The sequence below is a fragment of the Trichechus manatus genome, unplaced genomic scaffold, assembly GCF_000243295.1.
Source record: "Trichechus manatus latirostris isolate Lorelei unplaced genomic scaffold, TriManLat1.0 scaffold00109, whole genome shotgun sequence".
Taxonomy (NCBI): domain Eukaryota; kingdom Metazoa; phylum Chordata; class Mammalia; order Sirenia; family Trichechidae; genus Trichechus; species Trichechus manatus.
Window position 1 is genome coordinate 1,400,599 of NW_004444045.1, and position 23,887 is coordinate 1,424,485.

At 39.6% G+C, this 23,887-nt stretch overlaps 1 protein-coding gene across 2 annotated transcripts in view; it reads left to right on the forward strand.

The window, feature by feature from the left end:
* RBPMS (RNA binding protein, mRNA processing factor) overlaps nt 1-23,887 on the forward strand; it is a 206,485-nt gene that overhangs the window by 64,146 nt on the left and 118,452 nt on the right. For both annotated transcript variants that reach the window (XM_004383383.2, XM_004383382.2), the window contains exons 2-4: nt 18,078-18,155; nt 21,090-21,128; nt 22,370-22,432. In XM_004383383.2, the coding sequence (XP_004383440.1) occupies nt 18,078-18,155; nt 21,090-21,128; nt 22,370-22,432 (180 nt within the window). The remainder of the gene's footprint in view (nt 1-18,077; nt 18,156-21,089; nt 21,129-22,369; nt 22,433-23,887) is intronic.

Genomic DNA, 23,887 nt, shown 5'->3' on the forward strand with positions numbered 1-23,887 from the left:
AAACTGCTAACGGAAAGGTCAGTGATTTGAAACCATCAGCGGCTCTGCAGGAGAAAAATGCGACAGTCTGCTTCCGTAGACATTTACAGCCTTGAAAACCCTATGGGGTCGCTATTAGTCGGAATCAACTTGAAGGCAGTGTGTACATAGTTCTTAAAAGAGCATAATCCTCAAGGCAAACCTTTTTTTTTGCTAGTTAAGCTAAACTATCACTCAATTTTAAGAGGACCTCAAGGAATATTTTTGTTTTAAGGTTTAAAGATTATCTCAGGACAATAGTTTCAGGGGTTCATCCACCCTCCATGGTTCCAGAAAGTCTAGAGTCCATGAGAATTTTAAATTCTGGTCTACATTTCCCCCCTTTTGATCAGGATTCTTGTATGGAATCTTTGATCAAAACGTTCAGGAATGATAGCCGGGCACCATCCAGTTCTTTTGGTCTCATGGCAAAGGGGGCAGTTGTTCATAGAGGTAATTAGCCACACATTGCATATCCTCCTCCTATTCCTGGACTCTCCTTCTTCCTCTGTTGCTCCAGGCAAATAGAGATCAATTGTCGTGCGTTGGTTGGTCTCTTGCAAGCTTTTAAGACTCCCGGCACTACATCATGAACTAGGAGGTAGAACAGAAGCACTAAACACGTTATTAGGCCAATTAACTGGAATGTACCATGAAACTGTGACCCTAAACCTCCAAACCAAGGAACCAAATCCCAGACGTGTTTGGTTGTGTATAAGCAGCCTTCACAACTTTTTTAAAAAAAATTGTCATTGTTGTAACTACATCTGTCACACAATTTTTGCCAATTCAATTTTTAACAGGTTATAAGTTATTGACAGTAATTCCAGTAATCAGCTGTGCAGCCCTACCCTTAATCAATGTGATTTTTCCATTACCATTAAGCCCCCTTTTCCCCCTCCCTCCCACTCCGGGTAACCACTAATAAATGTTGGTCTGTATGCATTTGCCTTTTCTTGCTTTTTATGTAAGTGGGGTCATACAATATGTGTCTTTTTGTAACTGGGTTATTGCTTAGCATAATGTCTTCAAACTCCATCTATACTGTAGCATGTATCAGTACTTCATTTCTCCTACTGGCTGAGTAGTATTCCATTGTATGTGTGTACCACATTTTGTTTTTCTATTCATCTATTGATGGGCATTTAGGTTGTTTCCACCTTTTGACTATTGTGAATAGAACTGCAGTGAATATTGGTGTACAAGTCTCTTTTTGAGTCTCTGCTTTCAAGTCTTGGGTATATATCTACAATGGAATTGGTGGATTATATGGTAGTTCTGTTTTTATTTGTTCTGAGGAACTGCCACACTGTTTTCCACAACAGCTGTACCATTTTGCATCCCTACCAGCAGTGGATAAGGGTTCCAGTTTCCCCACATCCTCCTCAACATCTGTTATTTTCTGGTTTTTGTTTGTTTGTTTTTTATCTTAATCATCTGTCTGGTTATCTAGTGCTACTGTAACAGATATACCACAAGTGGATGGCTTTAACAAAGAGAAATTTATTCTCTCACAGTCTAGGAGGTTAGACATCAGAATTAAGAATGCCAGCTCCAGGAGAAGGTTTTCTCTCTTTGTTGGCTCGGGGGAAAGGTCCTTGTCATCAGTCTTCTCCAGTTGAGGAGCTTCTCAGCACATGATCCCCGGATCCAAACGATGCTCTGTTCTCTTGGTTCTTGTCTCTTGATGGTATGAGGTCCCCATGTCTCTCTGCTTGCTTCTCTCTTATCTCAAAAGAGATTCACTTAAGATACAACCTAATCTTGTAGATTGAGTTCTATGTCATTAACATAACTGCCACTAATCCCACCTCATTAACATCCTAGAGGTAGGATTTACAACAATAGGAAAATCTCATCAGATGACAAAATGGTTGACACTCACACAATACTGGGAATCATGGCCTAGCCAAGTTGACACACATTTTTGGAGGACAGAATTCAATCCATTACACCATCCTAGTGGGAGTGAAATGGTATCTCATGGTGGTATTGATCTGCGTCTCTCTGATAGCTAATGACGATGAGCATCTTTTCATGTGTTTGGTGTCCACTTGAATGTTCTCTCTGGTGAAATGTCTATTCGTGTCCTTTGCCCATTTTATGATTGGGTTATTTGTCTTTTCGTTGTTAAGTTGTCAAAGTTTTATATATATTTTGATTATTAGATTCTTGTTGGATTTATGGTTTCCAAAGATATTCTCCCAGTCGGTAACTTATTGTTTCACTTTTTTGGTAAAGTCTTTGGTGAACAAAAGTTTTTAGTTTTTACGAAGTCCCATTTATTTGTTTTGTCTTTTGCTGTTTGTGTTTTTATTATATTAGATAATCCATTGTTGAAAGCTAGGCCTGACAGTGTTGCCCCTGCTTGTTCTTCTAAGAATTTTATGGTTTTAGTTGCATATTTAGGTCCTTAATCCATTTTAATTTGTTTTTGTGTATGAGGTGAGGCATGGATCTTGTTTCATTTTTCTGCATGCAGAAATCCAATTTTCCCAGCACAATTTATTGAAGACACTCTTCTTTCTCCTTCGAATGGACTTAGCACCCTTGTCAAAAATCAGCTGACCATAGATGTGTGAGTTTATTTGAAGCACTATTTTTATTGTAGGTAACTTTTCAAAGTATATTTAGCTCACTAAATGAAATCCTAAGTTTTAGGGTTTGAATAATTTCGTTCTTTAGTATTCTTTCTTCCCCTGCCTGCAGAAGGTGTTACCAGATAGCAATAGAGAGATTTTATTTTAACAAAAACTTGTATAGTACTTACCCTCTGTCTAGCATTTCTCTAAATGCTTTCTTTACAAATATTCATTTATTTAATCTTCTTAACCCTATAATGTAGGTTTTTTTTTTTTTTTTTTTTTTTTTTGTTATTTGTATGTTTGTTTCTCCCATTTTAGAGGTAAGGAAACTGAAGCCTAGAGAAATTAATAGCTTGTCCAAGATCGCTTAGCTAGTAAGTGTTGGTGCTGGAAATCAAATCCAGGCGGTCTTGGCTCTAAAGTTAGTGTTCTTAAACACTGTGCTCTGTTTAAATAATTCTCACAAGGAAAAAAACAATTCAGATAGATTTAATCATGACTGTTAGGTCAGAGTGGCTGTGGTGAACTGGCTGCACATCAGTAACTCTGGAGATTATTTACCTTGTTTTGCACTGGCGGCTCTGGGCTGAATTCTTTAAATTTGTAGCCTAAGACATCATCCTCTTTCATTAATTATTACATGAGCTATAAATAAAAATATGCAATTTAAATAAATATATAATGGAAATATATAACAGAAAGTGGGACTTGGCTGGGAGGTTCTCCACGGTCCTCTTGGCTGGTGTCCTGTAGCCCCAAGTGTGCTTCTAACCAAAGCCTTTTCTTCTCCATATGTCTGCGTACATGGAATGAAACTTGGAGATCAGCTCTTCCACACCTTCATTTTATAAATGAGAAAACTGAGGCCCGGAGAGGTCCGTCCCCAATCCCTCAACAGCTAGTTTTGGAGCAGAAATAGGATTGAAATCAGCAGGCTTGATTTAGTGGTCTTTTCCTTCCATTCTAGGTACTGAAAAGTTATACAGTACAGTGCTACGGGAACCCAAATTAAATATCTGATGAACTTTTAAAATTTACCTTATTAAATATTTTAGATCCATTTGAAAGTACATATTAGTTTTGTGAACCTAGGTTATTTCTCTGCCTCAAACTTCACCGTTTCTTTGTTCTGCCATTTAAGTTACATGTGTTTGAGTGCTCCTAGCAGACACACATATATTCCCATTTGTAAGTCATGCCAAGTCTTCTAAGACCTAAGTCGGTTTACATAATTACACACACACATAGATAATGCATAAACATGATATTGACTTGATTCAAACAACCACAAAATGGTTAACAGACATAAATATAGGTGGTTATCAGATCAAACAAGTATGTCTTTAGTGGAGAGACCGTTTCTGTAGTCAGCTGGAGGGAGATGAGTTGTAGCCTCATCAACTCAATGACAGCCAACAACAACAACAGATACATTGAATGTATTCCACAATTAGAAATGCCTACGGTTGGAAACGCCAGGAGATGATCTAAACTTAATAATGAAAGTTTACACTTTTTACTGGAGGTACTCATTATAAGCTCTGGGCTTTGCAGTGTTTAACAAAGCAAACTATCCAATTTGTAAACTCAAGCAAGTAGCCAACGTAAAATTGATTGTGTTCCAGACATGTGTATTTCAGTCATGTAGTATTTTAAATGCAAACAAATAATTGGCTGAGTACATTTTCTTGTAGAAACAGGTTTAGAAAAGTGAGTGGATTCTCAGTAATACGCTCACCAAAGCCCCGTTAATACAAATTGTAGCCTGCATATATGTCTGTGCTCTGTGGAGTTCCTGGCTTGCTCTTCAGTCTTTTCTATGGTATCAGTTCAAAATATTTTAAGTTCATATTTTGCTGTTTTATTTTCTGCATCATGTAAGATGTATCAGGAATGAAGCATGGATATTAATCAAAGTATGAAAAAAACCAAACCAGTGGCTGTCAAGTCGATTCTAACTCACGGCACTCCACGTGTGTCAGAGTAGACCTATTCTCCATGGGGTTTTCGGTGGCCGAGGTTTCAGAAGTAGATCACCAGGCCTTTTTTCCAAGGTGCCTCTGGGTGAATTCGAACCTCCAGTCTTTTGGCTAGCAGTTGAGTGTACCAGTCAGGGACTCCCTCCCTGACCCTTCAGACCTACTCAAGGGAATATGCTAAGTAAAAAAAAAAAAAACAAAGCCAATCCCTAAAGTTTACATTCATTTATATAACATTCTTGAAATGAAAAATTATAGAGAAGGAGAACAGATTAGAAGTTTGTAGGGTTAGGGATGAGGGATGATAGTAATAATAATGATTCTTTGTCCCTACAAACGAACTAATTTGTTCTCTTTCTCTATAATTTTTAATTTCAAGAATGTTATTTAAAAACTTTAGAGATTGGCTTTTTTCACTCAGCATAATTCCCTTGGCAGGATCTGGAGGCTCTGCTTCCAAGATGACGCCCTCACATTGCTGTTGTAAGGAGGCCCACGGTCCTCACCTGTGGACCTACTCATTGGGCTTGAGTGTCGTCATGATGTGTCAGCTGACTTCCCCCAGAGCAAGTGATTTAAGAGAGGCGTCTACTGAGGAAGCCACAGTGCCTTTTTTGATCTAGTCTCAGGAGTCACAAGCCATCAGTCCTGCTATATTCTGTTCATTTGAAGCAAGTCGCTAAGTGAAGCCCACACTTAAGGAAGGAAAATTAAGCTCCACCTCTTGAAGGGAAGAGTATCACAGAATGTGTGGACATATTTTAAAACTGCCACAAGTAGGCATCATTACCGTCTCCATTTTTCAGATGAGGAAATTTGGGCATGGAGAGGTTAAGTGACTTGTCCAAGATGCATAGCTAGTGAGTTTCAGAGCCTGGCTCCATGTGACTACTTTCCTGCCACGTATGTGCTAGTGCCTTGAGTACTTAACCACGTAAATGCATATGGCAAGTCACATTAACTTTATTTCTTCATACTCATCCGCTCATATCTGGATATTCACAGGGTAGATGGCCTTCTCTATTATGCCTCATTCCTAGTACTGTGACTCAGTTTTCACATTTACTCGCTTAGTTTATTCTGCAGATATTTACTAAACACCTACTGCTAGGTACTGGGGTGCTCCCCACTGCCATTTGGGAAAGAATTTTCCATTTGAAGGAGGTGAACTGACTGAGCACCAAAGAATTTTTAAGCTGGTTATTGGATAGTTTCTCACAACTAAATAGGGAAGCAAACCTTTTTTCCACAGCTTTCTAGTTTTGCAATTCCCATACCTTCTGTGGTTGTGGATGTTACTAATAATGCATTGCAAACTGAAGCTGATAATGGGATCAAGTTACTCATATGGAGTTTTATCTGCCAATAACACAAAAAAAGCAATAAATGCTTTAGATCACTGGGAACTGTTAGAACCATAACCCATCATTGTCTTAGTTTTTTTCCCCAGATACCTTAAGTGCCCGTGAAGAACTCTGTGTGCTGTCTGGGGTAGTTTTTTCTATGTAGTTCAGGAGGGGTGGGATGATTTTCTTCTTTGAACAGATCTGCTGCTTAAAATGACAATCAGTCGAACTATGCAGAAGGAGAAAGGAAGAGAGGACTTGGGATTTTCGTATTTTCTGCTTGCATTTTATTTCATCAGTCCATGGAAGAGTCTGTATTGTGATTAGCCTAGGTGATCTCTTTGACATTCAGTTTCAGGATACTCTTGCTTGGTAGAATTACATTAGAATACAATAACAGATTGGATTAATGTATGCATTTTAAATCTTCATATTTTAGCTGTCTAAGCAGTGTAATTGAATGAAGAGTAAGATCCCATGGGCCAACCAGGATTGAAATAGGGTAAGCCAGCCAGAAGTTGGCTAAAGGAACTAAGGGAAGCCAATACTAGGGAGTCAGGGCAGAAAAGGACACCAGAGTTAAACAGTAAGGCTTGCTGCCTTTTAAGGAATTCCTAGTTGAGCTCTAAATACTCGACAACCGTATTTTGTGTTTGACAGTACTCAGTGAATTTCCTGGTAATGAGGTTGAGTTGTCACATGCACACACACATCTCTGCCTGTACCAAAGAACTAATGGACCACATGAACCACAGCCTCCACCAGCCTGAGCCTAGAAGAACTAGATGGTGCCCGGCTACTACCACCAATGGCTCTGACAGGGATCACAGTAGAGGTTCCCAAACAGAGGAGGAGAAAAATGAAGAAAAAAATTCAAGTTCACCAAAAAAAGACCAGCCTTACTTGTCTGACAGAATGCCGGAGACTATGGCCCCTGGACACCCTGCTAACTCAGAACTGAAGCCATTTCCAAAGTCCACTTTTCGGCTAAAGATTCTCTCTCCTTCATTTCTGTCGAGTCGATTCGGACTCATAGTGACCCTGTAGGACAGAGTAGAACTGCCCCGTAGGGTTTCCAGGGAGCAGCTGCTGGATTCGAACTGCTGGGTTAGCAGCCAGGCTCTTAACCATTGCACTACCAGGGCTCCAGCCAAAGATTTGACAGGCCTTTAAAGCAAACAACACACATGGGGAATGTGCTTCTCAGTTCAATAAAGTATACGAGACCAAAGGGGCAACACCTACACAAAAGCAAAGACAAGAAGGCAGGAAGGGATGGGAAAACTGGATGAATGGACATGGGGAACCTGGGGTGTAAAGGGAAAGGGAGAGAGTGCTGACACATTGTGGGGATTGCAACCAATGACACAAAACAATTTGTGTATACATTTTTGAATGAGAAACTAATTTGCACTGTAAACTTTCACCTAAAGCACAATAAAATTAAAAAAAAAAAAGATTGAACATTTCCTGTTGCATATTCTGAGCAGTGCTTGGTCTCTGTGTATATGAGTTTATGGAATGTGGTTGTTCCTTTCTTCTACATGTGCTCCTGTGAGTCTTTTCTCTCCTGTAATCCTACCGGAGACTTTCTGAGCCTCTTGGCAGAGGAACCCTGGTTTTAGCTAATAGGCCTTAATTCAGGATATAAATTTGGTATTCTACAGATAGGATCAACCAACTAAATAGCACTTGGGGCAAACACTAGTGAATCCCTCAAAGGTAGGGAGGTGTGCACTGTGGATAATCATGTGACTTTTTCCTTTAGAAAGGAAAGAACAATTAGCAATTCATAACTAAAACAAACCTGGGAGCCTGTAGCGAAAGCACTGTGACCCTTTCTATCCTCTGGTTAGTCAGTCCTCGGTGTCTTTAGCAACCTGGCCTCCTGACCCAAAACGTACCTTCCCAGGGCATGGAAAAGGAGCAAGTCTTTAATTCAAATAGGTGGCCATTGTCAGGAAGAGGAAACCAGACTGCCTACTCTATCTTGAAGCAAGTGCCCAAAAGAAACTGGAGCTTGACCAAAAGCCTGCCAGTTTCTACTGAGCTGCTGCCAGAATTAAATGCTTGGTAGACTGTTTTATTGATCGTGGCAATCCATTTTCATGGTGGCAAAACATGAATGGGAAATCAGAGCAGGTCGACGAAGCATGACTTTGAAAATGAGATAAATAGCAGCGTTCCGTCCTGCAATTCAGTGTTTCAGCTGATGCTTCGAGAACATGAAAAGAACTAAATCCATTTATAAAACAAACAAAAATCAAACCCGTTGCAGTCAAGTCGATTCCGACTGATAGGTACCCTATAGGGCAGAATTGAACTGCCCCATAGGGTTTCCAAGGAGTGGCTGGTGAATTTGAACTGCTGACCTTTTGGTTCACAGCCTGGTGCTTAACCACTGGGCCACCAGGGATTCAAATCCATTTGTAGCTTATTTTAAAAGAGTAAAATAATTTAACAAGTGTATACAACTCATAGACCTCCTTCTCCCTCATGTGTTCAAACAGCTCAGCCCTATGGGATATATGCTACACAGATATTTGGGGTTCGTTTTAACTGGTCTGTCCCTGGAACCAAGTTTATGTTACATGATCTCTCAGAAGAGAGAGATGGCAATTCCTGAGGTGTTGGAGAAATCTTGGTCCCTTTGGTCTCATCTTAGTGGGAAGCAGGGTGGTCACAAAGCAAGAACACTCTGTAACTGGACCCCGTGCCCTTTTTGGTTAGATTTTCTTTAGAGGAAAGTACTAAGAAACACTGACTCCTGGTCAGAATTGAAACGTGAAGTGAGTTACCTGAGTATATATTCTGCCGAGATGAAGCTTGTCCCTGTGGAGCAAAAATGGGAAGGAAAAGGACAAAATTTCTAAGGACAGAAGTAGATCGGCAGGCCCCAAGATTTTATATTTTCAAAGGAAGGAGACACATTTGGGCTTGTGTTTGTTCTCTCTCTCTCTTTCCCTCCTCTCTCTCAAAGCAGTTTATGCTTATAAATGTTAAATACAAAAATGTGTAAATGTATAAAATGTAAGTTCTCTATTGTCTTAGTCATCTAGTGCTGCTGTAACAGAAATACCACAAGTGGATGGCTTTAATAAAGAGAAGTTTATTCTCTCCCAGTCCAGTAGGCTACAAGTCCAAATTCAGGGCGTCAGCTCCGAGGGAACGCTTTTCTCCATCGGCTTTGGAGGAAGGTCCGTGTCATCAATCTTCCCTTGGTCTGGGAGCTTCTCTGCACAGGAACCTCAGGTCCAAAGGACGCTCTCTGCTTTCTTGGTGGTATGAGGTTCCCATGTGTCTCTGCTAGCTTCTCTCTTTTATATCTCAAAAGAGATTGGCTTAAGACACTATCCAATCTTGTATACCTCATCAGTATAACTGCTGCTAATCCGTTTTATTAGATCATAGTGACCGAATTTATAACACATAAGGAAATCACATCAAATTACAAAATGATACACAATTATACGATACTGGAAATCATGACCCAGCCAAGTAGACAGATATTTTTGGGGGCACAGTTCAATCCATCATGTCTGTAATCCCACCTTCCTTCTCACTATTAATATGTAGGTAGTTTGATATATGTTCCTTGCATGCTTTTTTTTGTCTTGCACATGTCCTAATTTATAAAAATATGAGAATTAAACTGGGATTGTGGAAATTAATAATTATGAACCTTGTTCTATGTTGGCAGATAGAGATGTCTCCCCTCATTGACACTTTAAATGTGCAAGTAATTAGTGAGTTTGAGCATCTTATCAAAAAACTTTTTGTGGATTACTCATTTACATTTGTTGAAAGTGGACTTGCATATGCATAAATATGTTTTTTATTATGAATTGAAATGTGAGTGATTTTACCAGTAACCATATTTACACATATATTGATCCACTCTGCCTCCGTTGATGGGTTGGTAGTCCTGAATTCTTGTTTTTGTTTGTCTTTTTATTCTATCTGTATTTTGGTCTGTGGCTTCTCATTTTTCTCCTTTATTTCGTGTTTTTTTTTTTGTCTCATTTCTCTTTTTCGCCTCTAAATTTCTTTCTCTTACAGTGCTAATCTATTCTGCCTTTTGCCATATATGAGTAACTGTTATGTGTTGTTGGGGTAACCATTGACATGATTGTTACTGGGTAACGTGGTCATCTCATTTTGTTGGCAGTGTAGTTACCAGAGCTGTTGACAAGCAACCACTTACTGCCTCCTATGAATACACAGTGTTATTCTCTAGGTTTCTGAAATCGATCAACAGATATTGATTGCATGTTGCTATAATGCTGAACAGGTTTCAGCGAAGCTTCTAGACTAAGGTGGACTAGGAAGAAAGGCCCAGTGATCTGCTTCTAAAATCAGCCGGTGAAAAGCCTATGGATCAGAACGATCTGATCTGCAACTGATCATGGGGATTGCACAGGACTGGACAGTGTTTTGTTTCATTGTGCATGAGGTTACCACGAGTCAGGGTCCATCCTGATGGCAGCTGCCAACTACAAACACTCTGTTTAAGATTGTGCTGCTGCTTGAGTTGACTGAGTCCTGGCGACTTCATGTGTGCAGAGTGGGAATGCTCTGTAGGGTTTTCAAGGCCTTGACCTTTCAGAAGCAGATCACCCGGCTGTCCACTACAAAACAAGAGCCTTCAAACTCTGCAACGCCATTCGACATAGCTTATCAGTGAATCCGCCTGGGTGTTTCAAAGAATGATTACTCCAGAAGAGTGATTCAACCATACAGCACATTTGAAAGCTTCTTTTAAAGTCTACATTTATATGTTTAGGAATGTGGGTAGATGGAGAGAATACTTACAGAGGGATAGCTTAACACAGACACACCCTCATTGAATTTACTCATTAGACTGTCTCAAATAAGTGACTATACATAGTTACCCATGAGTCATTAGAAAATGAGAAATTGTCTTCCCCAATCCTATGAATTTAAGAAGAATCTCAACAGGTCAGCCCAGAGCAGCTAAAACATAATGCAGAAAATGCCCACAGCCTTTGGACACTATGCTGTGTACCAGCTGTGGCTGGTGACTTAAACGTGTGTGTGGTTATTCTCTGTGACGTACTGAAATTAATCATTTATCTCTTGGTTTTTATTTTCATGTCTGGATTATGTTCAAAATAAGGTGTACGTTCTTTGTTAAATTGAGGGCTTTTTTATTTCAAGGCCTATTTCTAGTCTTTCTATCCAGGGAGGTTTAAGAATGAATGACACAGTGACTTTTCTTATTGAATTGGAGTCTTAACTCAAAAGCCAGTCACTGAAATGTGGCTTGTCCTTCCTGATAGGAGCTGGCAGTGCCGTTTAGGAACACATGGCCCATTTTATACAAAATGTATTGTGGTCTCTAAAATGCTAGATAATGACTGAGCCAGGAAGGCTCTTGCATTTACTCTTCAACACAGGACGATTTCTGCTAGCATTTATTCTTTCAGTCCTGATAGGGTAAAAATGATGTTGGGAGGTACTTCTACAGAATCCATCAGAGTCCGTTTGGGATAGAGCTGTCAGCAGCTTCATCTCTTGAATTTCTGTGATGCATGTTGTGTCCTTGACGAGAAATGTGTTTCCCCATGTGTCTGATAAAGTAAACATCTGTGAATGCTGAAGGCATAGTTCCAGGCACATCTGTGTCCGTACACACTGCTGGTAAATTAAGGGCTGCCCTAGATAATGATTTGACCTGCTGTAAAGTTCACTTGGCATCATTCATTTGTTCTTTTTTGGGGACAGTTTTTCATGAGCGTCTGATCATGGAGAAACCCAACTTTGCTACTTAATGGCTTAGATATAAAGTATGGTGGTGGTGGGAAGAATAGAGAAACTAGAATGTTCTCAAATACGCATATGATTCTAGTCCCTAGTCACCATGGACAAACACGAATTGGCTGTTTCGAAAGAGTTATTTTTTCCATTCATTATCCATGATTTCTTTTAAAAATTGCCTTCCCTTCCCTTGTTAGTCTTTCTGTTCCGTCAGAGGAGAGAATTTCTCTTCAGTGAGAGATGAAATATCCTGTCAGGTTTCTGAGACAATAGTGGACTTAACTAGATCCCAGGAAATATAAATCTCATGCCCATCTGTAATTGAAATGCCAAACATCTTAGTTGCCTCTAATTTGATAAAACAGTTGCTTTGAGCCTTTTGGCATCTATGGCTGAGTGGTAAACTTAGACCTCAAAGGAGCTCACTTTTTTTTTTTTCATGTATAACAGTTCACTATTGAGACACTAAGCTAAGAATCTAACTTCTCATTCTGATTTCCATAAGATTTTGTGTCATAAACTTCATAATTTTTTATTGATAAATTATTTCTAGTTTCCTAAAGAAAGTAAGGTAATTTCCTGAATCCAGGCAGTTATCAACCTAACAAAAGGAAAGAAACACCATATATAATGCATGCTTATTATAGAAGGATGGAAAATAAGGTAATAAATAACATTAGATTCACTTATTATTCCACCACTCAGGGCTGAATTATTTAAATATGAACATTTTGGTATATATCCTATAAGGCATTTTTCCACTTGGAAATACATATGTGCATTGGCTGTTTTACAGAATGAAACTGTACTATATGTACTATTCTCTTAAACATCATTTTTATTGGCTGCATCATATTCCATTATATGGACTTAGATGAACCTTAATTTATGTTAAGTAACCTTTTGTTGATCATCTCCGGATTTCTAATAGATTTTGTTGGTAAATTGTTTTGACTTTCAAGTCTGTAAATCCTTTTTCTTTAAAACAATGCTATACATGGAAGTTTATTTCCTAGGTAAACTCCCCAAAACCTAATTGATATCTGTCACATACGTAAGCTGCACTGCTGAACAAATCATACCAAATAGAACCTGCTTATATTATTTCCATGGCATTGTCTGTAATCTAGTCAGCACCTGGCAGTGTCAGGCACATAATGAGCACTCAACAAACACCAGGTTGCCCTGATCAGAGTGGAACAGACTGTGTTTACCTCCTAGACTATGGAAGAGGGTTGTGGGAGGTAGTAGACAGGGCACACTAGATAGCAGGATTCCTTCATGGTCTGTGTCTTTGGCAGCTTTCAGGAATTCAGCTTTAGCGGTCTTGATAAAGCAAACACTGATAAGTGGCAAAGATGGTAGACAAGAGGGGTAACATTGGCCCCAGAAAGAGGGGTTGGGAGCTCTTCTAATAAAAAGAGATTACTAAATAAGGCATTCAGAGGACATAGCAGTGCAAATGTTTATGAACCTAGTAGCAGAGTTTCCAAATATATGGAGCAAAAATTGATAGACCTACAAGGAAAAATCAACAAATCTACAATTATAGTTAGAGATTTCAATACCCCTCTTTAAATAATTGATAGAAGTTATAGGAATAAAATCAGTAAAGATATGGAAAACTTGAACAACAAACATAACCTAGTTGACATTTATGAACATTCCACCCAACAACAGCAGAATATACGTTTGTTTTAAGTGCACACACACTTACCATGTTCTGGGCCATAAAACAAGTCTCAATAACTTTAAAAGGATTCGAGTCATACAAAATGTGTTCTCAAGCTGCAATTAAATTAAATTAGAAGTCAGTTACACAGAGATAGCTGGGAAATCCTCAAATACTTGGAAACTAAATAAAGCATTTCTAAATAACCCATGGGTCGAGGTAAAAATCAAAAGGAAAATTAGAAATCATATTGAACTGAATGAAAATGAAACAACAACATACTAAAACTTGTGGGAACTTGTGGGTAGTTGATGGTAAATGTATAGAACTATATAAGAAAGAAAAAAGAAAAATCTCAGTGATATCAGTGTCTTCCTGGACAACCAGAAAAAGAAGAGCAAATTAAACTCAAAGAAAGCAGAAGAAAGAAAATTAAAAAAAAAAAAAGATCTGAGCGGGAATCAATGAGCTTAGAAAACAGAAAATTGGTGAAACCAAAAGCTGATTCTTTGAAAAGATGAACAAAATTGATAAAACTCTAGCCAGGATGATCAGATTAAAAAAAAAAGATACAAAGTGCCCATATCGGTAGAGAGAGAAGTAACATTACTACAGATTCTAAAGATACTAAAAAGATAATAAGGGAATATTATGAACAACTTTATGCCAATAAATTTGAGAACTTAGGTGAAGTGGACAAATTCCTTGGAAAACACAAACTACCAAAGATCATTCAATAGGAAATAGATAACCTAAATAGCTCCGTATCTATTAAAAGAAATTGAGTTGTAGTTAAAATCTTTCCCACAAAGAAAACTCCATGCCCACGTGAATTCACTAGCAACTACTACAAACATTTAAAGAAGTAATACCAATTATACACAAGCTCTTCCAGAAAATTGAAGAAGAGGGAATACTACCCAACTCATTCTACAAGGCCAGCATTACTCTGATATCAAAAACAAAGGCATTACAAGAAAAGGAAACAATGGACCAATATCCCGTATGAAGATAGATGCAAAAATTCTAAACAAAGTTTTAGCAAATTGAGTCTAACAACGTATAAAAAGACAATATATCCTCACCATCTGGGGTTTGTCCCAGGAATGCAAGGTTGGTTTAATATTTCAAAATTAATGAAATTCACCATATTATAAAAATATTTGTGAAGCATTTAAAAAGATGCTTATCATCATTAGTCACTTGGGAAATGAAAATTAAAACCACAATGAGATACCACTACACACCTATTAGAATGACTGAAACTTAAAAGACTGACGATACTAAATATTGGCAAGGATGTAGAGGAACTGGAACTCCTCTTATATACTCCTGATGAGAATGTAAATTGGTACAGCCACTTTAAAAGACGGTTTGTCGGTTTCTTAAATAGTATATATATTATATGATTCAGCCACTCCACTCTTAGGTATTTATCCAGTAAAAAAGAAAATAGATGTCTGTACGAATACTTGAATATTCATGTTGATATAAATATTCATAGAAGTTTTATTTCTAAAAGCCAAACACCAGAAACAACTCAATGTCCTTCGACAGATGAATAGATAAACCAACTGTGGTGTATCCATACAACAGAGTACTGCTCAGTAATCAAAATGAATGTACTACTGATACATGCATTAACATGGATGAATCTCAAAATAATTACGCTAAGTGAAAGAAGCCAGACCTAAAAGGGTACATAGTCTATGATTCCATTTATATAAAACTTTAGAACATGCAGATTTGTCTGTAATGACAGAAAGTATATCATTGGTTGCTTGGAGATGGGGGATAGTGAGATGAGGTGGGAGAAGTGATTAAAGGGGAATGAAGAAACTTTTGGAGGTGATGGATATGTTCACTATCTTGGCATTCAAGCATTCAGAATTCTGGGGCTGTTTACATCATTATGGAGTCCCTAGGTGGCACAATTGGATGAGCACTCAACTACTAACCAAAAGGTTGGTGATTTGAACCTACCCAGAGGTGCTTCAGGAAAAATGGCCTGGCAGTCTGCTTCTGAAAAGTCACAACCTTGAAAACCCCATGGAGTGAGGTTCTACTCTGCGCACATGGGGTCACCATGAGTTGGAATCAATTTAAGGGCAGCTGTTGTTACAGTTACATCATCATTTAATGTTGTTGCGGGCCATGGGGTCAATTTCGACTCATAGCAACACTATATGACAGAGTAGAACTGCCCCGTAGGGTTTCCTAGGCTGTAGTCTTTACACGAGCAGATGGCCAGGTCTTTCTTCTCCCGGATCCACTGGTGGTTTTGAACCGCTAACTTCTTGGTTAGTAGTCGCGCCACATAGTGTTTATTAAACATTTACATACATATGGCATGGCATTTTACTGCGTACTGTTCTTAAAGGGTCTTACTTGCTGATTTGTGCTTCTGTACAACTACAACCAGTGACAGTTGTTGGGGAGGTAGAAAACATTCTTGCTATTTCTCACTGAGGAAAAAATCTTCCCATATTTTACACGTGGTTAACCATTGACCATTAAAATTTCCTTTAAGTAGCAACATGATTTCTGAAGAGGAACTCAATCATGTTGTACCAGCATGAGTGAAGAAGAGGAATAGAAAATGTGGAATTCAATAGTAATTCCTTGCCTGTTGAATCAAGACTCATTTCCTAGCCAGTGACTTTTTATGTCCTCTGTGGTTTGACCCTAAGTTACCTGATCACTTTTGGCTCACCCTTCCCCTCTCCCCTGCTTCTCTGCAGGAAATGCACACTCTAGCTAGTTGTCTGCACGCCCTGCCTTCACAATGCACGATGCTGTCCCACTTTGCTGCCTCAGCTAATGCTTTTCTCTGCCTGTGGTTATCACCCACTCATCTCACCTTTATCTTTATCTGGTAAAATGCTCCCCTATCTTTATCTGGTGAAATGCTACCCGTCCTTTGAGTTCCCATTCAGATGCTAGCATGACACCCCCCTTCCTGCAGCCAGAAGTGTGCCCTCTGCCTTCTGTATTTTAGTACACATTGAGCACATAGTTCTCACCATTTCTCGAATTATAAATATTTACATATGTGTCTTGTATGACTTATTAGTGGCACCTAGCAGGCGCCTTGGAGCCCTGGTGGTGCGGTGGTTAAGAGCTCGGCTGCTAACCAAAAGGCTGGCAGTTCGAATCTACCAGCTGCTCTTTGGAAACCCTATTGGACAGTTCTGCTGTGTCCCGTAGGGTCGCTGTGAGTTGGAATCACCTTGACAGCAATGGGTTAGGTGTTTTTTTTTTTTTGAGCAGGTGCTTTGCATGTAGTAGGCATACATTTTGGTTGTGCTATGGAAGAACCCAATGGGAGCACCAGTCAGTGAGGTCCCCTGCTGTTTTAGATTGACCAGATGCAGAGTTTGGCATTTTAGCTACTATTTAGATTTGTTTGGATTGTTAACTGTATTTGTACATTTATTAAAACTACTGTAATTATTCATGCCAACGAGGGAAACCGTTATAAGCAGGAGAAAGCAAAATTTGTTTCAATTTTATTTTTGAAGCATGTTATATGGTCGTATGATTAAGGCAGAGGAGTGGCAGATGTACTGCCAGAATTGCATTTCTTCTGGCGCTAATATTTAAATTGTATGGAACCCCCACACATTTTCAGAACCAGACATTGGCTGTTGGGAGAAGGAAGTCAGCATGTAAATTTAAATTGTTGTTGTTAGTTGCTGTCCAGGTGACCTTATATAACAGAACAAAATGTTGCTCAGCCCCGTGCCATCTTCTTGATCATTGTCATGTGTGAGTCTGTTGTTGCGGTGCATGTGAAAGGCGTACAATGAATAAAAAAGGCCGAAGAAGAATTGATGCCTTTGAATTGTGATGTTGGAGAAAAATATTGAGTATACTATGGACTGCCAAAAGAACAAACAAATCTGTCTTGGAAGAAGTACAACCAGAATGCTCCTTAGAAGCAAGGATGGAGAGGCGACGTCTCACATACTTTGGACATGTTGTCAGGAGGGATCAGTCCCTGGAGAAGGACACCATGCTTGGTAAGGTGGAGGTTCTGTGAAAAAGAGGAAGACTCTCAATGAGGTGGATTGACACGGTGGCTGCAACAATGGGCTTAAGCGTAACAACGATTGTGAGGATGGCGCAGGACCGGGCAGTGTTTCGTTCACTTGTATATAGGGTCGCTATGAGTCGGAACTGACTTAATGGCACCTACAACGTTGTTGTGGCTATTGTGTAATGCCCTGTAACCTAGGAGGCTTGTCATCTGGCACTGTATCAAACAGTAATTCCGTCGTGATTCATAGAGTTCTCATTGACTAATTTTTCTAAGTAGATCACCAGACCTTTCTTCCTAGTCTGTCTTTGTCTAGAAGCTTTGCTGAAACCTGTCCGCTACAGGTGACCCTGCTGCTATTAGTGGCATAGGCTCCAGCATCCTAGCAATACACAAGCCATCACAGTACAACAAACTCACAGACTGGTGGTGGAAATTTAAATTAGCTAGTGGTCATTCAGTCTGAATAATCCACATAGAAGTACTCAAGACTTGGCTTAATGGCATCTTAACATTAGAATGTTTGTTGTCATGGAAACCACTTCAGCTGGGTGTAGGAGCTGTGGAATATTTGGAGAAATGTGTTTCTTGAGATCGCAGATGAGAGTCATTCTTTGGGTTGTGCGCTCTCTTGACCGCTTCTCAATTTTCTTTTCTCAGGTCCGGACCCTCTTTGTCAGTGGTCTCCCTCTGGATATCAAGCCTCGGGAGCTCTACCTGCTTTTCAGACCATTTAAGGTACCTTTATCCATTTTTCAGAAATTGTAAAAGGAAACAAAAAGTCAGTGTGCCGTGTGCTTTGTGAGGTTTTTTGGGAGGCAGAAATGAAAGGTTTGAGAAAACACCCTGTAAAGTGATGTTTGTAAAAGATGAGTGAGTAGGGGAAATGTAACAAGTGAGTTCTAATGTAAGTCTCACCTACCGGACAGTTAAACTGCTTCTTGTTCTCCAGTGACTAGAGAGGTCTCTTCTTTTACTAATATGGATGTGTAACTGGGCCCCACTGTCTGTATTCCACTTAGAATAGCCTCAGCATCCTCCTGGTTTATCTTACCGCAGTTGGGGATGTTCTTCTGAGTGGAGATCACCCACAACGTTATAAACTACTTATAATGTATTCATAAAGCAGTTGCAATAACACAGGTCAAGCCCTATACCTAGGAGGTTTCCTTATTTGTTGAAATAGTGCTGTCAGTACTATTCTCTGGAGACATAATAGGTTAAATAGACTTTTATGAACTGCACTAGCCACCATTATTTTTACCATGGGAAAAAGTGTCCTTAAGTTTCAAACAAAGTAGAAACACAGTTATAGAGAATGTCTTGGTTTGAGTTGAAGGGACTTTTTCCTGGTGCTTAGTGAAATGCTGAACGTAGCTGCTTGTCCGTGGTAACTATGGAAATAAAATAACTTTTGAGTTACTTCATGTTGATAAGATTGAAAATTTAACAGGAAACTGGCATACGCTGAAACAACTCTGCCTCCAAGGAGCAGCCTTGAAGGTTAGCCTTTGGAGAAAAGGAGTAAGCTGGGAATGGGCAGAATGTGGACCTGGAAGGCATGAACTCAGGGCCTTGTGTCTAGGACGGCTGAGCTGGTCAGTGTGGCCCTGTCTGCAGCACTGCCTGGCAGGGGCCACACTTATGACTAGGTGACGGGCCATCTTGATTTCTGGTGAAGGAGCAAGCCTGGTTGAAGTTGGACCCTAGCCAGAGGCGGGACAGGTGGAGGGACAGGATCTGGTTTCTTAGGGAAAGGAAGTAGGATATGACAACTGAAAACACCTGGGTGGAGAAAGCCAGTTACAACCGACAAAGATAGAAGGCATCCTTTTATATGGGACATAACTCTGCTCTGACATCGTCCCCCGAATGTAACAGTAATGAGTGCTGATGCCAGCACAGAGGACAACAAAGAGGTTGGACATCAGCTTAGCTGAGAGGAAGTGGAAAAGGAAGAAATGTTATGTAAAGAATGCCAACTTTATAGGATTTCCTGTGTTTCTTCTACCAGGGAGCAGTTTTTACTGTCTTATCCTTTTTGCAGGATGATGACTTTTTAAGCTAATTGATCTTCCTAATAGGAAAGTTACTGCTATGTTTTTGTATTTATAAAGAGAAAGAGATTCAGCAAACAAGCCCCCTTATATGAATTATCTCATTTAATTCTCACCACAATCCTTTAAAGTAGGTTAGCCCCATTTTTTTTTCAGATGAGGAAAATCAAACTTGGAGCGATCGAAGAAATAAGTTTTGCTCAAGTTTACAATGTATAATAAATGGCAGAGCCAGAATTCAGATCCTAGCCATCTGACTGTCTTGTCCCTGCTCTGAACTATTAATATTAAGCTGCACTGCTTCTCTATTTGGGGCTTGAGAAGCAATATATCCCAGCCATTCTGAGTCTGTGGTGTTTCATTTGAGTGAAATATCCATTTGTCCTTTGCCTTTGAGGCCCTCAAGGTGTTTAAACCTCCAGGTTTTTTGGAAAAGAGCACCTTGAAAAAAGGAAGAGGCAGGGCTGTGAATCATCACCTCTCTGGCCCAAAGAGCTCAAGGCCTTTGAGATAAAATGTTTACAGTATCTAATTGGTTATGTAGTTCTCTGCTGGGAAGATGTGAAGATGAATCAATCCCAACATCCTGCTCACAAACCCCAGTGCTGAAGTCAGGACCCTGAGACATTCCTAACAACCCTCTTTTAATTAAAGTCCCTGGAGGCTGACGCTGGTCTGCAAATCCGTCTCCACAGTGATTCGTGCGGTGGTCAGTCACGTCAAGTGGTGTTTTTCCCCCCTTGTGTCATCCATCAGTGCAAGCCACCAGCCATTGATTACTTTTAGAATTAAATAGAGTTGACATCCTTATCCTGAGGAGCTAGGGTGGGTACAAGGAAGGAATAGAAAGTCAGCAGGGGATTTTTTGCATGTCCCAATCAGAATACCAACATGAAAACTGGCAGCTTCAATAAGTAAGCAAAAGAATTCACAAAATTCCATATCACTTCCTGTCTTGCCTCTCTGGCAATTTTGAAATGTTGCTAAAAAGATTCTACCTAACATGTTCTTAGGAACCCTGGTGGTGCAGTGGGTAAGTGCTCAGCTGCTAACAAAGGTCAGTAGTTCAAACCCACCAGCCTCTCCGTGGGAGAAAGATGTGGCAGTCTGCTTCTGTAAGGATTACAACTTTGGAAGCCCTATGGGGCGGTTCTACTCTGTCCTGTAGGGTTTCTGTGAGTCAGAATCGACCTGATGGCGACGGGTTTGGTATTTTAGTATGTTCTTAATGTTTCATTGCTGTTATTTTATAGCAAATGTATGATGAAGTCATCACATGCTCTGACCTTCCCATCCTTGTTAAATCGATTCCACTCATTGTCCTGCTTCTACAAAATCACTGTTCTTACCTGCTGGAGAAAGTCATTGTTTTTCTACTATTGCATGGCTTCATAAAAAAATATAAAGATGAGAAACATAAATCTATGAATTTCAGGGCTTTATTTTTTAGGTTCTGAATATATAAACATTTGCTTTCCAGTTAACCTAAGATGATTTGTGAGGAGAATTAAATAGATATTCGTAGAGGGACTCACTTTCACTTGAGCGAGATGTTGTTAGAGTTATTTTTCCCCGTAGTCCTTGTTGGCTAAACTTGCTTCTTCTTTATTTTCAGGGCTACGAGGGTTCTCTTATAAAGCTCACGTCTAAGCAGGTAAGAATCTCAGACTTCAGACTTGTGTATAAATTATCGCTTCTATATTAAGTTTGAATCATCTTTCTTCAGCAATGTTACTAGGACCCAATATTCTTTTTCATTCCCGTTAGGATTTAATTGTTGCTGTTGCTTTAAAACTAAAAGGTGAGATCAGTTAGGAATTAGCACAGGAAAATGATTCATAAATCACTGTCTCCAGCTAGAGTGTTTGGGACTGCCCCCAGGGAAGTGAACCACAGTGCGCCCAGCTCTGAACCAGTGGAAAGATCATAGTTAAATTGGGATTGGCTTGCATATTCAAAGGAAATAATGAATTATCATCCAAATCCACTTTTATTCCTTTTTTTCCCTCTATTTCTTTTTATAAGGTTAAACAGGCAAACTTTAACAGTTAATATAAGTATCAGATGGTGAAGAACCATGCTGTCTTTCAGTCCCCTCATATCTGTGGGCAGAGTCGCAAGTCCAGACCAGAGCATGGGGGTGGAATGGACCCTAATAGTTCCTGCAAGCTTCTTGAAGATTTTTAGCTATATGTTGCTTCTTTTTCTTTAATCTGAGCAGTCAGCATGCTCACCCACTTTTTATCTCTCAGTAAGGAATTCTCTGGTTCATCACAAATAAGCTCTGTTGCAAGCACCCTTCTGGACAGCAAAATATGGCACCCAAAGGGATTATTACCTCTATTTATCTAAAGTAATGTGTTTCACATGCCTAATTAAACACTGGATTTTTTAAGGCATCCCTTGGGATTTGAGAGGGAAATGTTCACTTTGTAATTCTGCTCATCAGTGAGAGAACAGAGCTTTTATTACTGTCATTGTATTCCTTGCACTTACAGTGTACCAAAAGGTGATTCGGTTCTCTTTCCATTTTAAAAGATGAAGAAACTGAGGTACAGTGAATTTGATTTAGGAAAGTAGAGCCTTTCTGACCCAAGTTTTCCTCTGTCCCCTTGTTCACTGCTACTCACCTTCCAACCCCTTCTAGATTTTTTTTGTGACTCTACATCCCCAGCTCTGTCCCTTGAAGACCTACCCTCACAATCCCTGTGATACATGTGAGAAATTTGACTATGCCACTGAGTCATGATTTTTCTGGACTGGCTTTCTTATTTCTACCTGTTGCCTGTGGTCATTTCTTTATCGTAACGCTTCAGTTTGGCATCACCCTTGACCCAGAAAAATAGACACCTCCCCCCAATTGTTTTTTCTTCATATTTCTTTTTATCTCCTCAGCCCGTAGGTTTTGTCAGTTTCGACAGTCGCTCAGAAGCAGAAGCTGCAAAGAATGCTTTGAACGTAAGTACTACAGTGATGTCATCTTTGGGGGTTTCTTTATGAGGTGGTGGGAAATAATGGAATCTCTTTGGACAGGAAATCAAATGGAAGGAATATGAACGCCCAGCCTAACAGGGAGGGATTCGTCAATTTAATTATCCCCCTGAAGAGCTCTTTCCTAGAATTGCGATCAAATGTGCAAAGCATTAAATCACATTTTGCTTTTCTCTGGCTTTTACTGAAATGCTCAAAATACCTAATGATGTGGGGCCCATAACATCCCACGGTGGTATGCAGCCCTCTTATTTTCTCCCGAGGAGAAGAGAAACTAGCTTGGCCATCATTAGACCCTAAATGACAAAGCCAAGAATAGATCAGAATCTTGGGTTTCCGTGTCTCGTAAGGTTTTCCTTTTAGGTGTGTGGCTTTTTTTTTTCGATTGATGAAAAATTTCCATGTAAGACTCTCCCAAAAGACATTCTGCACTGTGATAGAATAAATTGTAGTAAACTGTAATTGAGTAGAGATACCTGTATTTGGTTTGTGGGCATCTTGTCTACATATTCTGAGGCTTCTACTAGTGTCATTAATATGATTCCCCTTTAGTTTGTTGAAAAAACCAAACAAGTTACTGTAGTAAGGGGACTAAGCCGAAAGAAGGTGGAAGAAAGCCGAATTTAAATCCAGATGCTGAGTACTGATCCTCGGGTGAGGAGTCTCAGTGAAAAGTCTAGCTCTGTCCTGCTCCAGGCGATTCTCCTGGCATCTATCAATAAGTGTGGATTAAAGCAGCCAGAGTTTTCAGGGTGCTTCCTGAAAGGCAAGTGGACACTTGACTGGTTGTAGAGTATCAATGTGTGGACTTTGGGGAACTCGTCGCTGGCCTTTCTGCTATGTGGAGCCTGCAGAAGCTCCTGCCACCTGCTCCTGAGTGCCTAGACACTAAGGCAGATGATGCTTAGGAGGGCTGTTGAAGAGACCTCATGGTCAGTTGACTTGGAGGCCTGAGGGAATGAAGCCTTTATATGGGTCTTCTGAGTTGACACAATTATATCACACTGTGACACAATCTTGAAAGGATTTTAAACTTTGAGAAAAAAAATATGCATGATCTCAGAAGAAGTGTTTTGCCTATTGTTGTTGGCTTTTCAGAAGAAACCTACCAGAACATCTTAGGAACCCAGGCACTCCAAAGAGCTCACACTTTTTATGGGTTTGGGTAGATGACCTATGGTCAGAAAAACTGCCTACTCACCCTATTCTTCTCCCAGAACAAAACGCAACCCAGTTATTTTATGAGCACCCGTGGTACACACTGAGTGCTGTGTGTAATTGAATGTTTTGATATAGAAATTGTTTTATGATTTTTTTACACTGCATAGATAGTTTTCTCAGTATGACCCAATTTTTTTATATATATTTTTTAACTTTTTTATTGTTGTAGTTAAAATGAAGTTTACATTTCAAGTTAGTCTC